This window comes from Ptiloglossa arizonensis, chromosome 8 (genome assembly GCF_051014685.1).
Source record: "Ptiloglossa arizonensis isolate GNS036 chromosome 8, iyPtiAriz1_principal, whole genome shotgun sequence".
Classification (NCBI taxonomy): domain Eukaryota; kingdom Metazoa; phylum Arthropoda; class Insecta; order Hymenoptera; family Colletidae; genus Ptiloglossa; species Ptiloglossa arizonensis.
The window spans coordinates 21349806-21366096 of NC_135055.1; the positions used below are offsets into that span (position 1 = coordinate 21349806).

General features: G+C 45.3%; 1 protein-coding gene and 1 long non-coding RNA gene across 4 annotated transcripts in view; both read left to right on the forward strand.

The window, feature by feature from the left end:
- The window catches only part of LOC143150406 (uncharacterized), a 132036-nt gene that overhangs the window by 72593 nt on the left and 43152 nt on the right, over nucleotides 1-16291 (forward strand). For all 3 annotated transcript variants that reach the window (XM_076318656.1, XM_076318657.1, XM_076318658.1), the window contains exon 5: nucleotides 10980-11125. In XM_076318656.1, the coding sequence (XP_076174771.1) occupies nucleotides 10980-11125 (146 nt within the window). The remainder of the gene's footprint in view (nucleotides 1-10979; nucleotides 11126-16291) is intronic.
- On the forward strand, nucleotides 14488-15257 carry LOC143150414 (uncharacterized). The gene is made up of 2 exons (XR_012993048.1): nucleotides 14488-14662; nucleotides 14743-15257. It is a non-coding gene; the product is annotated as an uncharacterized LOC143150414 (long non-coding RNA).

Here is a 16291-nt window from a genome sequence, read left to right on the forward strand (position 1 = left end):
ACATCTTCCAGAGTCGGTCCTCCGGCGAATTCGTTTCTTTGATTCGCGAGAGGGATGGTCGGTTAAAATTGTAGGTAACTCGAGATCGTGTCGCGGAATAAAAATACAACGATGCTTAATACGGTGAGGAGTCATCTTGCGAGAAGGTTGAGTAAATCGTTGCATCGATATTGTTAAATACTATCGGGACACTTTGTCGCTTCGATTTTTCAATTCCATGATACAACAATGCACGAAACAGTGAGGAGTCATCTTGCGAGAAGGTTAAGTGAATCGTTGCATCGATATTGTTAAATATTATCGGTACACTTTGTCGCTTCGATTTTTCAATTCCAATTCTTCCTCGGTACACGAAGGCACTTCAATTTAGTTAAAAATACAAACCTGGTTCGTCGATGTGAAAATCAAACCGACGAGCGTTCCAAACAACCAAATTTTCGCAACGTTGCTCGATCGTGTTCTAATAAATAATTTATAACGACAATATTACCATCGACATTGTTCTCCTTCGAAAACCTTGACAAGAATCAGTTGGTAATTTTTGTTCCTTGTGCGCGAAGCGCGTTAATTAATTTGAAAATATAACAACCCTCGTCAAAATCGAGTATTTAATTAATATAGGTTCTCGGGCGAAACTTCTCTCCCCGTAGCTGCCATATTGTTTATTAATCGTTGTACACGGGTTGAAAAACTGCCCACGGTAGCCGGCGGCGAATTAATCGATCGACTTTCCCGTCTATCGCGCAACGGCGATTAAAAGGCGACCAAAGGGCGCCAATTCGTTGAATAAACTAATAACTGATAATAAAAGTCGCGCACGGAGCAACGAACGAAAACTTTGAACTTTGCGCGTAATTCGTGACGAGGTGGTCAACTATTTAACACCAATTGGGCTCAATTTGACTTGTTTGAAACTTTTGTTTAAAATTACTCCGTTATCAACTGTGTTTTTCCTTACGATATTCGTCGACAATTTTAAAATGAACAACTAACGCTACTCGTGAATCAATTTGCCCTTTCCTTGTCTATTAGATTGTTTGGAAAGTCATATCGTTTTCTTTTTTTTTTTTGGTGAAAATGAAACACGATTTTTTTAGAGCGTATAAGCATTTTATTAAATTCCATATTCTCCATCTTGGAAAACGAAATCACTTTCCGAACAATCGAATAATTTCGAAGGTACGTACACCGTCCTGTACGCATAATTTTAACACGTACGAATATTAGTAACACGTGCGCTGGTTGGTAGGTTCCGGTGTTAAAGTAATCAAATAAACCGCGCAGAAACGATCGCGTCGAGCCGTAATAAACGATCACCGATTGATATCGTTTAACTAATTAACGGGAATTACGAGTCACCGAGTGCGCGCGTGTCGTAGCAGCTAGCGGGTGATTTCAATGCCGTCTATTGGCCGCGATTTGTATCGTTTCCGCCATTTTTTCTTCTGGTTCGTTCTCTGGGCGCTCTCACCGATCATTGTGCTCTTCGTTTTCGAAATTGTGTCGATTTCAACCGGTTGGTCGTTGTCCCGCGTTTCGGGATGGAATCAGCGTAAAATTGCTACCAGTTGCGACGAGTGTTTCTTTGAACGGTGATTTGCGTTCAACGAAAGGTTTCACGTTTCGTTGGTGTTGAACCGTCGCGGTATCAAAAGGGACGCGGAGAAATCGATCGACCTAGAAAATGAACGTGTTCGTTTCATCGATAAAAGTGACAATCGAAGGTAACCCAACGACCCGTGAACAAGAGCAACTCGCGAACCCCTGTTATTCGGTGAACACAATTTTTTTTTTTCTAGCTTTCGTTTCGTACTCCGCCATTTTATTTCCCGGTCCGTGAATCTTGAAATCTTCAACGTCGTTGTCTTTATTTTTCACAACGCGAAACTCGAGGGGAGAAATAAAAAATAAATACGCACAGGAGATCGGGAAAATGAATCGGGGGAAACAGGTTTGCTTGGAAATCCTTGGAATTATTCATTTGTATTTTTTGTTTTTTTGTTTTTTTTTTTTGTTTTGTGTATTTAAAATCTTTATTGCACCGTTACGAAGCGAGGAACTCGAGAAGAAAGAAGAAATTAAAGTAATGGACACAGGGGATCGGGAATATGGGCTAGATTTGCTTCAAAATCCTTGGAATTATTTATTCCTCTTTTTCTTTTTTCTTCTGCGTATTTAACGTCTTTATTGCATCGCGACAAAACCAGGAGCTGGAAAACAGGGCACACAAAGGTAAAATATACGGATGGGCTCGTTTCAAAATCCTTGGAATTATTAATATTTTACTTACTCGCGTGTCGGGACAGGACCGTGTATAAACGAATACAGAATACGGTGGAACGATTTATTAAATTATGAATAATCGACACTAGGACAGTAGCCGGGTAACAGTGCATAAAGCGACTACGATGCAACACTCTGCAACGCTTCACGACTCTCGAGAAAGTTAAACTCACTTCTTCTTTTAATACTCTCTTCCAAACACGATCCTTGAGACTTCCCTTGAGATTCCCTTACAGCTACGTTCTCCTAAACCTACGCTAAAATGATCGATAACACAATAGACGAAAGAAGAATTTTATCACAAAAAGACTCACCGTGTACAATCTCGAGAGATCCTTCTTGGAATCTCGAGTCTCGAAGAACGGAGAACGAACGAGCAGAAAACGTGTAAAAGAAATTTCCACACGATTTTATCGCGTAGAATAACCGAGTTTCTTCTTAGAATTTAGAATCTTTCGCGAAGAGTCGGGCTTGCGATCTTCCGGTATTCGTTTTCTCGTGTACCACCGAGTGGAATCGTCACGGTTGCGGCGTGTTCGACGCGTGAAGCCCCGGTTACGCATTATTCGTGGGACTTGTCTCGCGTTGGCACGAGGAAAAAGCCGCTGGCCGATGGCCAGGGGGTCAGCGTGTCGTTTCGAAACGTACCTCGGCGCCAAAAACGATTGTTCGGCCGCGAACTGCTATCCGACTACCGGTGTGAAAACATCGGCCGCGAAACGACGATGGAATTGATCGAAAAATAACCATCGGCGAGCTGATGTCGCCGATTCCAGCGATCCGTCCACCAGAGAACCACTGAGAACAATTCGAGAACGTCGAACGAAAAGAACGAGACTCTTAGCCCCGAATTAACGCGAGCGTAGATGATATTGCGCATAGTTCACGAATGACGAGCTCCGGTCCCATGATCGACCGAGAATAATAAAATATATAACCGAGTGACCAAGAATAACAATGTGTATAACCGACTTACCGAGAATAATGAAATATATAACTCGACCGAGAATAATATCGAGTTTCAACGATCGACCATGATTAATAAAGTATCTTTCGTATCGAAGAAGCTACGAACACGCCTAGGAAACTTTGAATAATTGTTCCAACATAGGGAATCTTTTCGGTAACTTTCAACTGTTATATTGAACAGTAAGGAATTAGGAGTTGTAGGAAGGATACTGAACATTTAAAGAAACGAATTATAAGCGCATTGACAGCGATTTAATTACTCACTCGTCTCGCAGGCTCGTTGAAACACGCGGTTCGATGCAACCATATGCCTCTATGCAATTGCATCGCGTTAATAGTACGCGTTGAATATTTCACCCAAGTGTATTTAAACTCTGCGCTACGTTCCCGAAGTAGAATACGAATGTGGACGACAGACCGGTATGAAGAACCGAAGAAGAATCTTTCTGTGCCTTCCTCTCGCGATTAAAACGAAACGAGCTCTTAAAAGTTTGATCGTTCATGATCGTTCGAATAGAAAACGAGTCACTGAAATCAAAATCGAAGATCAGCCACGCTTGGTTCGCGAACGATCGAACGTTTACGAAAATTAAACACCGAGTGGTTCGTAACGATTGGAAAAAATTCCTGAGGTTTCCAACCGAGGTTCGTGAATGCACCGGGCTTGAAATTTTTCATCGAAACGGTGATACTGGTCTCTCGATTACCAAGACGAGCACATTTTCGCTACGCGACCACCCGGTGGGTCCTTATCGTGGAGGAACATCGGCAAAGAAGCCTGGTGAGCGCGAGTGATATGCAAATCCCGGAAGAGAGAAGGGAAATGCAGATTGGAGCCGGATAAAGGAAAATTAAACGGGGAAAAACTGTGCGTACTCGCGTGTCACCGGGAACGCGGTTAACCTTAATTGCCTCGCTCCGGTACGTGTTCCCTCGCTTTTCACTTAATTGTCAATTTACTTGTGTTTCCAAGATGGGGAGGGATTTCCACGTTCGGTCGCGTTGTTCTTGGAAAGAAAAAAAAAAATACAATAGAATTCTTTCTTTCTTTCCTCTAGAAAAAAAAGGAGGAGGTTTCTTCTTAAATTTGAAAAATTCTCGACGCGTAATTCTTTGTTGTTGTTTTTCTTTTTCTTCTTCTTCTTCTTGCGTTCGTCCTTTCGAAGGAAATTTCCAATCGATCGGGCAAACCGCGAGCGTACGAACCAACGAAACGTGAATTTCAGAACGCGGAATTTCCACGGGAAATCTCGAAATGTCGCAGCGCACGATTGAAATTCGAAACGCGTGTTTTAATTATTCGTTTAACCCGCGCCTAACTCTCTCCGCCGGGGCGTATTCAATCATTAATCCCAGCAGTCCATGGAACGCGGAGTCCCGAGCGCGTCAAAGGGGGTAGAGGATTTTAATTGCATCCCCACGGTGATCCCAATTTACAATCGAGTTTACACTTAGCCCGATTCCACGCTCGAGAGAGAACGAATTATGATACGCAGACACGCGCCTTGTTAACGGGCTTCCTCTTTATTGTCAATTAGCGTGCGCTGAAACGTTCTGTTTAGAGCGACTGGAAACGGGAAATTAATACGGAGAATGAAAATTGAATCTTTCCGGGATCTTTGCGCGGCATACCGCGACACGTGACCCTACTTTAAAAAAAAAAAGAAAAAGAGAAGCGTGCGTTAGCGTTTTTCACGAATCTTCGTGGAAACGGACCAAAAGGGATTGGAAATTCGTTTCATTTTTTTTTTTTTGTGAAAATGAACACGATTTTTTTTAGAGTGTATAAACATTTGTCAAGAAAATTATTGGGTTGTACGGAAAGTCATTTCGTTTTTTTTGGTGAAAATGAAACACTATTTTTTTATAGTGCATATACATTTATACACTCTAAAAAAAATCGTGTTCCATTCTGACCAAAAAAAAAACGAAACGACTTTCCGAACAACCCAATAATTGTCTTGATCTTCTTCTCTCGATAAAATCGTATTTCATTTTTACAAAAAAAAAAAAAACGAAATGATTGTACCGGAAACATTCGACACCCTCGAACAGAAGGTATGGGGGGTGGAGGCTCTCAACCGAAAAGATGCAGGTGCATCGCGAAGACCGTCGAGTGGACAGGTGGAATGACGAAGTGCTGTTGTCGAGGCGGAAACGGGCCGTTGAGTTTTTCCTCTTGGGCTTGTCTGTTGACGAACAAGAAGTATTCCCTGTCAATAAAACGAGGTCCGCGGTTCTCCGTGAACGGACAGCTTGAAGATTTGTCGACGGTGAAAGCGGACAGATTGCTGGTCGAAGCTGTCACTCGAGGGCCCCATCGAGACCTCGCGAATGAACATCTTCGACCGAGGCCGACTGAAAGTTCCCCCGATAGGCGCGTATCGAGCTTTTCGGCCGCGAATTATTTTCTACGTGGAAGAAACAAATCCAAACGGAAGAGTACTCTGCACAAGACACGGGGTCCCTTGAAACTTTCGAACACGGTACTCGAGATCGAAGATCCAGATCTGGTCTACGAGATCCCGAAGAAGATCGAGTACCCTCTCGTCGACTTCCATCTCGTCTTCGATTCGAGAGCTCGATGTTACGAATTTTTCCAAAAAGTATCGCGGAGATCTGAACCACGCCCAAAAGAGACCCAATTGACCGTATTATCGCTAAAATGTGCAAGCTGGATAAAAAGGAATCAAGCTGCGAGAATATTCAACGTTCTTCCGTTCGTTTCTGTAAATTTCAGTTTCCATTCGCCGAGTAAAAGAAACATATCCTCCCTATAGATTCCCGACAATTTCATCGCCGAGCTTATCGTTCTCCGTTAAACTCTCCCCGGTACAATCTTCGTCGAAATTTTCCCGTTCGGCGCAGTTCGATTAAACGATATATCCGTACGATAAAAGGCTCCGGGAAGGCTCCTCCGCGTTCCAGATATTTCTCAATTTTCCTGTTTCGTTCTCCGCGGCGATGTTTCCACCGTTTGCGAGAAAAAGAATCGAAGATTCTCGAGGCGAAATCACCAAACACGGAGAACTCGTTGGTTTCTTCGGTGTTCCGATTCACCCGTACCGCGAAGACAAGAAGCAACAAGACCCGTAGCAGTTATCGATCTCTCGCTTCGAAGGTTTCCTCGGTTCTTTCGAAGCTTCCGTCCACGGATCCACCGATCCATTTTTACCGAACGTCGTCCGCAAGACGCCATCGTTCTATCCGTTCGTGAAATCTCGCTGGACGTATTCTCGATCGTCGTTCCGGCTGTATCTCTATCCAGCCCCTTCGAAGGATCGATCGAACGGATCCAGACGTCGGACAACGTATCCGGACGTCCGTGAGAAAGACTCGAATCGATTTTTATTCCAGTCAGACGGCAATACGTAGCCTACGTCGAGAAGAAATTCCCGAGTTTCTATTTCGCCGCGACGACGAGCACGACATCCTGTTTGCGCGGAGAGTCAATACAAGGAGTCGTTCTATTTACACGATACGAGCCTGTATCGCATCGGTACGACGAAATGTTCACTTCGATGCGACTCTTTGACCCTTTGTAACACAAATTGGTCCCGGAGCTACGAAAATCCTGCATAACGAGGCGTCGATGAATATTAAAACCGGTACGAGTTCGTTGGCTATCGAAAGGATTCCTTCCGCGGCTATATTGTCGGTTCGAAGTTATAATTATACTCTACGGAGAGGTGAAACTGGAGCTTCGAAATATACGAGGGGTCGTCGAGGGTTGTGAACTCTCGAACGTTTGTTACAATTGATAATTATTAATCGTAACGTCGATTCGAACGAAAGATCGATCCTTTTCGGTAAGAGAACGAATATTTCTTTCGAATTTTAACCGAAGATGAAAATTAAATACTCTTCTCGTTGGTCTTGATCGGGTACATTTTCTCGATACTTGTAGGTCCTCGATGTTTCATACTCTTCGAATTATTTAACCGTTCGACTCCCAGGAGTGACGAAAACGTACGATAAAAGCGTCCACGCGAGCCACCGTGTGAAATGCTAACGACTGGAAGCCCGGTTAATCCTTCGGTTGCGTGAAAGATGGAGAATAAATTAAACCACGCGACCGTGTCGCGTGAGCTATCCTCGAGGGTTGAGTAACGATTGTACAACAATGTCGAATCATGGTACGGCTGAACGGAGCAGCGATAGAATCCTCCGATATGAAAAATGGGGAGCCGCGATAATACCGGACATTTTTCATACGTAGAACATCGTTGCTCGAACAGTGGACACGGTACTGGTTAGATTTTGGAACCTTTTACGCGCGTGCTCATATTTTTCCCCAAAAAAAATCTACATACTGGAAAAATATCTGTACAAAGATTCCAAATTGAATTTATAGAAAAACATCGACGATCCCCGAGTATGTAAAATACATTTTTTAAACTTTTTACTTATCGAACTACGTCGACCTTGAATCTCCTACGCGTTAAGAAGCCCTCATCTGTGAAACTATTATCGAAATATATCCACCGACTCATTCTTTCCGCTCTTTCAATACACGAGCATCAATTTTGAATCTTGTACGCGTTAAGAAGCCCTCCACAGATCCTGTACCGTAAAACTAACATCGAATTACATCTACGAACTCATTCTTTCGTTCCAATTCACGAGTATCGATTCTCGATCTCCTACGCGTTAAGAAGCCCTAACTGATCAGTGGAACTATTATCGAAATACATCCACCGACTCATTCTTTCCGCTCTTTCAACACACCAGCATCAATTTTGAATCTCCTACGCGTTAAGAAGCCCTCGACGGACCCTGTACCGAGAAACTATCCTCAGGACCCACATCAACAAGTGGTTCGCGACTGTAAACACAGACAATGTCTTCGAACAGTCTTCGCGTCGATAGAATTAATAGAAGCTCCGAATGGGGGGCTCGGGAAAGGGTCGAGCGACGATAATTCGGATTCTTATTTTTCATAAAAGGAGGATCGCACAAGGTTATTCTTTTTCCTTTCTTTCCCTTTTTTTTCGTAGCTCCGAGGAGCGCACAGAGTTCCTCGATAGAAGAATTTATTATTCTCAGTGGACACGGGCCGCGCGCTCGAAATGATCTCGGGTATTCGTCGTTTCTTTTTTCTCTTTTCTTTTTTCTTTTTTTACGAGGTTCACACACACCGAGAAAGTAGCCGGGTGCTCGCGCGTGTACACACATCGCACGCACACCGGGCCATCCCCGGTCCCGTCTACCTCCCAGCCCTTCTTCATCGCTCTCCAGAGCCCTTTTCCCCATTATCCACTTTCTACCGTTCCTTCCGGCTCCTGGAAAGGACCGAGGCCGTTCTCCGAGCTTTTGTACGCCAACAAGAGTCTACGTATGGTCATTAAAAAGTGTCAGGCTGCAGCGGAAAAATCTGGGCCGACGTTCGATGCGCCGTGAACGCGTGACTTTTTCTCTCTCGAAATAATTGACGCTCCCGAGTATTCTCTTTGAGCTGCTCCTACAGTCTTTCGAGGCTCCTCTCTCTCTCTCTCCCGTCCCTTCTCTTTCTTTTTTATTTTTTTTCGAAAGACGTTCCACGGCGAAACCGCGTCCCCACCTGCGCGACGAGCAGGGAGAATCCGGCTCGCGAAAAAAAAAAAAAACAGAAAAAGAAAAATGGAGAGCGACGTTTCGCGAAACGACGAAAGAAAGAGAGAGAAAGAGAGCCAACCGCGCGAATCTTTGACCCAAATCCGCGTCGGGGATTGCGCGTCGCGAGATTAACCGTCGCGGGCACCGGTTTCACTCCGTGAATCACTCCACGCGTTAACAATTCAAATTAATACGGCGAATTTACCGACCGTCCCCCCGGGCCGAATATTTTGCTGACTCGAGGCCGTTAAGTGGTCCGCGGGATGTGCACAGAACCCAGAATTCGGTAATATTTGAAATCTTTTATCGCGGCTGACAACCAGCGGAAGCATCGCTTTCGAATTTTACACGTACGTTCCTTCCAGGCTGGAAGTATTTTTATTTTTTAAATTAGCAAAGGAAAATTGACTGCTAAATGTCGACGGTCTGTGGAATCTTTCTCCAAGGAAACTAGTAGACTTCGAATATTGTACTTGTGTTTGTATTATTTATCTTTTGCCAGATTGTAAGAATTTTTCTAAACGATGTAGTTCCAAGTGCACGATGAAAGTGCACCAGGAGTATTATTTGGGGTGTAATATCGTTTTAACTATCTTTGACCGAACGAAAAATATGGAGAACGATTCTTCGTGAAAAAATGAACGGAAAATGTGCAATAGATGTTTTTCATCCGAGGCTTCGTTGTCGAGATATTCAATTTCGAAGAAAAGGGTACGAGTTGGAGACGACGTCTGACCATTGCTCGTCAATTCCACTTGCAGCGGTGTTCGCGAACTTGCAGCGTCGTTGCAATTGTTTTCGGCTAATCGAGAGTCACCATTAACGATTCTTGGTGGAAATACGAATAAAAAACGCGCTATGAAAATTGTTCATCCGAGGCTTCGTTGTCCAGACAATCGATTTCGAACATCGAGCAAACATTCGTCCGCGCGTCTGACTACCGACCGCCGTTTCTACTCGCGGGAGGGTTTGTAAACGCTGTCGGGTGTTTGGTGCCGTTTCAATTGGCTCTACCTAGTTGAAAGACAGTCCACGATAGTACAGTATTGAGTAACTAGACGTAAACGCGCCAGAAAGGAGACACGAGAGCGTTTTCCCTCGATTAGAGTGACTTTTGGTAGCTTTCGACGCACCGGTGGAAATTCTGTCGTCGAATTATGCAATTTGGCAGACATTTATTTGGCAATGTAAAATTCCTTGGTGACTCTTATTTCGTCCCGATCCAAAATTCCTAGACCAACGACTATTGTTCACGGCTCGCAAACACGTACACCCGTGCGTCTCCTTAGAATAATTGGAACAAGGGATAAGCGAAATAAACACGAGAAATTATCATCGCAAGTGGCACGATCCGTTCGAATTATTGGCAAGGGTAACCTTCCGAGAACTCGTCACGCTGGATTATGATAAAAATTGAATTTACATCCCAACGTACAAGTTTCGTCGATAAGACACCGTGGTACACGGTGGAAATTAATTCAAATGAACGTTTCGCGCGAAACGAGCGAGTGTCCCGATACTTATAAATGGGAATTATCCTGCCGGTGAACGAAACCAGGCGAGATCCGTGTCCCAAATCCCATCAGGTTCGGACAAGACGAAGAGAGATCGCGTTTGAGAAACAGTCGCGTCCAGCTGGCTGCCTCGTAGCGACTTTGAAACGAAATTGGCTCGCGAACAGTCGTGAACCTGGCGAACACACCGAACAGTACCCGGAAAGATGCATTGTTCTAAGGAACAACAACGTCCACGGACGTACAGCCAACTGGACACGATAAACGAGACAAAGGAAGAGAACGCGAGTAAGTCGTTGGCCAACTTTTCCGATCGAACGTTGGTTCGCGTTATTATTTTTTCTCCATTTTCCTCGCGATCCCTCGTACGTTTCTCGTCGATACGAACAACGAACTGTCCCCGTAGCGCGGAACTCGTAGAAATGGAACGACGAGAGTGGAACTCGAGAGAGAGAGGAAAAAAAAAATGATCGCGAAACAATCGAGCACGGCGGATCGCGTTTTTTTTTTCGCGAGCAAGCGAGTCTCGTAAATCGCCACGGCGGTCTCGCGTAACTTGACGTTTCACCGATAGAGAGTATACCCTCGTTGCTCTTTCTCACTGTGGCTTGCTTTCAGGTAAAATAAAATACTCGGAGAGGGTGTACGACGCGTGCATGGACGCCTTCGACTGTCTGCCGCTCGCAGCCCTCATGAACCAACAGTTCCTCTGCGTGCACGGTGGACTCTCGCCGGAAATTCACACTTTAGAAGACATACGCAAAGTAAGTGGCAACGTTCGGTTCGAGAAAACTGGCTTCGGTTTATCGATAACGGTGATGTGGTGGGTCTTCCATAACGATGGTTCTATATACACCAGCAGTTGTCGCTAAATTTAAAGAGAGACGACCACTGTACAGAATCGCGAAGATCGATATCGAAAAGTTATTTCAAAGTTCGGGGGAATGTTCGTAGCCATAGGAGAAAAACTTGCATAAATCACCGTTTCACCGGTGCAACGAAACGATGGATACACGGACACTCTCGCGTGTAACGCGTGGTTCGAACTCTTCGACGAGTCGAAATCATCGATGGTCGTTAATCGATTTTTCGATGGATTCCGCGGTAGAAATTTTTTACGAGAAACGTTGGAAGAAACTCGAGTAAAATACGTTCGTACGCGGGAACTTTTCTCATCTTTGAGGACACGGGGTTAGGTGAGCCGGAATTCAGCAATTTCCACAGTTTCGAAAGGAGGAAGCCCCACGCGTCTCGAAATTCGTCTCTCGGCTTCGCTCGAAAGCAACTACTTTCCTATCCGGGAGGCGGGAGTGATAGTTGGCTTCCGGAACCGGGCGAGGTAAGGAAACGCGGGAACCGGCATCTTTCGTACGTACTCACGGGTTCACTCGGCATTCCGTGCCCGAATTCCGGGCATTTTTATTTCCGTGATACTCGCGAAAATACGCCCGCCCTCCCCGAGACCCGATAAGAGATTCCATTCGGAACGACGAAACGTTCTCGCGGTGTCTGCGCCCGGAACATCCGGGAATCCTGTTCCCGGTGTTGCGAATACGATGCGAGAGAGCTCGATTCGCATACGCGAAAACAATCAAAGGGGTGACGAATTTTTGAACGGATGTTCGATGAATATTTCTCGTTTCGCGAATATTCGTAATCGCAACTTTCGAATGAAACGGGATCAATCTACTGGATAGAAAGGGACCTCAGGTATTTGTACGTCACAGCAGCGGAAACTATGATCCTTTAGCTTTGCAACGAGCGCAGAAAGTCTAGCAGAGGATCATTTTTTCCGGGGTTACAGCCATTTTACGACGCCCTTGTATTTTGAGACCCTCGGACTCGAATACCATTTCAATGTTAAAATTCAGAGTCGTAACTTTGTTACTACTTGACACAGACTAATGTTATAGGGCTCAAATTAAAGCTCGAACCCTCTACTTTTGCATACGATCAGTAGATTTTACTTTCGTCGACGAACAGTGACCCAAATCCACTCTTGAACAGCGGACAGTCCAATTATAAAAATTCTGAATCTTTGAGGTCCATTCTGCCCTATAAAAAGGAATCCTAGGTATTCGTACCTCACGATATCGGAAACTATGATCCTTTAGCTTTACAACGAGCACACAAACTTTGGTAGAGGATCATTTTTTCCGAAGTTACAGCCATTTTACGAAACCCTTGTATTTTGAGGCCCTCGGACTCGAATACCATTTCAATGTTAAAATTCAGAGAGTCATAACTTTGTTACTACTTAACCCAGACTATTGTTATGGGACTCAAATTAAAGCTCGAATCTTCTACTTTTGCATACAATTAGTAGATTTCACTTTCGTCGACGAGCAGTGAACGAAATCCACCCTTGACCAGGGTAGTGTCCAATTACAAAAGTTGCGATCGTTCGAGACCGGTTTCGAGACCTAGTTTATTGCTCAGCCTATCGAAAAGTACGATCGTTTCTCTTTATAGTAAGTGCATCACCGCTGAATAGAAATAATTTTGAACAACGTTACGATCACTGTACCGCTATTGCGCGCGATTAATTCCGTATACGCGACCGATCCACTGGAACTGGCTGCTGGAGTCACACCGGTCGGTTTACCGGCTGGTGCGTCTCAAAGGATCGCCAATATCGTTCTGGCGCGACTATGAAATTTCCATATCAAACGTCTCGAAATGCCGTCGATAAAATCTCGGGGAAATAAAGCACCGGATTTCGGAATCGCGCGATTCTGGCGCAGAGCTCGAACGGACGCCACCGGAATCCCTTATCCGAGGTTGTAATTCCTCGCCGATAAATATGAAAAGCACGGAGGTTCTCCATCGGTGCATTTCGCTCCTTTGTGAACCCGGTTAACGAAGAAACGCGTTAATTAATTAGACTATCGATTACGACTGTAGACCGTTCGCCGAACGAATCTCTCGGATTTAGCTCTCCCGGATCGGTTCGTCGAGGCAAGTATTTATTCCTGTCGAATGCTTTCGCTGGCAAATCTTTTCTAATATGTGAAAGTTCTTTCTATATTGGAAAATATAGAATGAACTGCGCATTAATTTTCCAATATGTAGAATCAAATAGGTTTCGTAGGATAGATAGAAATTCCGATGGTTGGAATAAGTTTGCTTCCAAAGTGACTGTGCTAGAAAATTTATGAAAAGTTTAAGCGTACACCTTTTGCATCTTCGAGGATGTAAAATGTACCTTTCGTTCTCCCGTTTGACCGATTCGTTCCTCGCGATCGAACAACCAGTTGCGTCCCTCGAACGAGTCGGAGTTGCACTTTTCACCGTGTGGCTGTTCCATTGCGCGTTATCTGCGATCGGGATAACGCCAGAGGCGGCGTAGAGCCGAGTCGCGGAGCGATAATGAATTTCCCGGGCGAATTCAAGTTCAAGCGGTTCCGTGAACGCGGAAGCTACGGTGTTGGAAAGCTTCCCCTCGGGACAAGTTTTAAACGACGCTTATAAAACGTGCGCCTCGGTGCACCTGACTCACGGCTAGGGGAACGGAACGAAACGGAACGGAACGGATGCGGGGATTTTATTTGCTTCTCGTCGGGCACGTGACCGGGCCAACTCGAGGGGAACTTCCGTTCGATCGACCGTTCCCCGAGATCGTCTTTTTCGTCTCTTCTTATTTTTCGTCCCGTCGTACCTCGACCGCCCGTTCACCACCGCGAGTCGTAAATTCGTCCGACGCTTCCACGAGCCCGAGCCACGCTCGTAGGAAATTTCTGGAACGATTGTTAAGCCGAACCGGCGGAAATTACTATCGGAACGAGGGATGGAACTTATCGAGAAGTTAATTAAAATGCGGTACCGGGAGAAAATATTAAAGAGGCGGATCCTCGAACCTCGGAAAGGAAAAGAAAAAACCGGACGAGATATTTCTCGGCGATTTCTCCGAGCTCGAGATCAAAAGGAAAGAAGAGAAGTTCCTTAACGCCTCGAAAGATGGAGGATTCACACGGTAGCTACCAATGCCGTTGGATAATCGTCCGATCTGGTACGAGACAAGGGAGACGAGCTCGTTTTCGATTTCCAGTTTGTTCGTCGACGACCGAACCGAAAACCGGATGAAAAGCGCACGAGACAATGAGGGAGGAGAGAGAAATACGCTCCGAGGCGAAAAAATGGTGCGCGCCAGAAACGAAGGAGTCCCAGCCAAGTGGGAGAAGGAAGAGAGAATCTCTGCGCGGGGGTGGAGTGTGGAGTGTGGGGAGAAAAAAGCGCTCGGGGACGGGGGAAAAAGAAAACGAAACGACGGGAGAGCTGCATCTGTTCTGGCAGATTACAAGGTATTTCTCGTGGGAGAACGGAGGAGTGGTTAACCCTCTTCTTCCAGCTTGGTTCCCGTTCACCGAGTTCCTCTTTTCAGCTGCAACAATCGCGGAAAATAAGGCAGCCGGGGGAAGAAAGGGAGAGCAAAGAGAGCCAGAGGAAAACGGGGAGGGCTGGAGTAACGGAGAGCTGTACGCGGAAAATCCATAGAAGGGAGTAAAAGGCTGCTGAAACTGGGTGAAGTTCGACGAGTTGGAAATATTCAGCGGGTATTCGCGATAATTTGCATCGAACGTTGTCGGTCGTTCCTCTTCTTCGATTCAATCGCTGCATCCACGATATTTTAATGGCCGAGTGGAAAAAGGGCTGGAATCGCTGCAGTCGATCGACGAAAATCCATCCCTTGCAGTCTGGACCAAAGGGTGCCCTAAAGTGTGCTCCAAAGTATGTCCCAAGGTGTGCCCTAAAGTGTGCCCGAAAGTGTGCTCTAAAGTGTATCCTAAAGTGTGCCCTAAAGTCTGCCCTCCCTTGGCCCTCGACTGCCCAAAACCCCTTCCCGAAATACGATTATTCTTTGTATATGACAATATTTTTCAATAAAGATACGATTACTCAAAATTATATACGCGAGGAGGAAACCGTTCGCCTTTGCAGATTTCTCAATATCTTGATGTTTATTTATCATAATTATTAACAACCATCGTAGGACCATAGTTTAAACAATTATTAACAATGTCCTAGTATAAATAATAGCTCGAAAGCCATCAATTTCTTGAAATATCCGCTTAAATCGTAGCAATCGGTAGTATACAATCGAAGTAACGGTAAGTCACCTTCTCGAGGGTATAAATAGAACCACCGGCTGCCGAAAAGTTCATTCGCCCGGGAGCCTCCGCGGCGGACGGAGCTCCTCCTCTGGGGGACCTGGACCCTCAGGGGCAGGGTGGCCCGACGCGGAGAAGGGCGGAAACGCCGCGGACCCGCGGTGGGCTCGCGGAGGACGGAGCTCCTCCTCGGGGGAACTTGGACCCACCGGGTCAGGGTGGCCCGACGAGGAGAAGGGCCGAACCGCCGCGTACCCGCGTAGGTCCCGCGCGCAATCTGCGCCGACCAGCGCGAAGGAAGTCTGTGTGAATGTACATCCATGTAACTCCAATACATTTAAATAAATTCATTAAGTAACAAATAATTAGCGGTTTTTTTCTTTTCCCACTTTATTTCCATTCCCTCTACTCCAAGAATTTCTAACTTTTACTAAAATTTTTCCGAAAATTCTCAGAAATGACGTCATTTTCGCGAAACTCCGAAAATTCTCAGAAATGACGTCATTTCCAAGAAGTGGCACGATAGGAATACCTCCTCGCACATCATGTTCTCCTGATACCAAAGTTCGAAAATCGGTTAAAAGTTTCAGCAAAAGTCCAGAAATATGTTTAAAATTCTCGCCTAGCGGAAATTCTTGGAAATGACGTCATTTCCAAGAAGTGGCACGATAGGAATACCTCCTCGCATATCATGTTCTCCTGATACCAAGGTTCGAAAATCGGAGAAAAGTTTCAGCGAAAGTCCAGAAATTCGTTTATAATTCCCGCCTCGCAGAAATTCTTGGAAATGACGTCATTTCCAAGAATCGATGGAATCGTGCC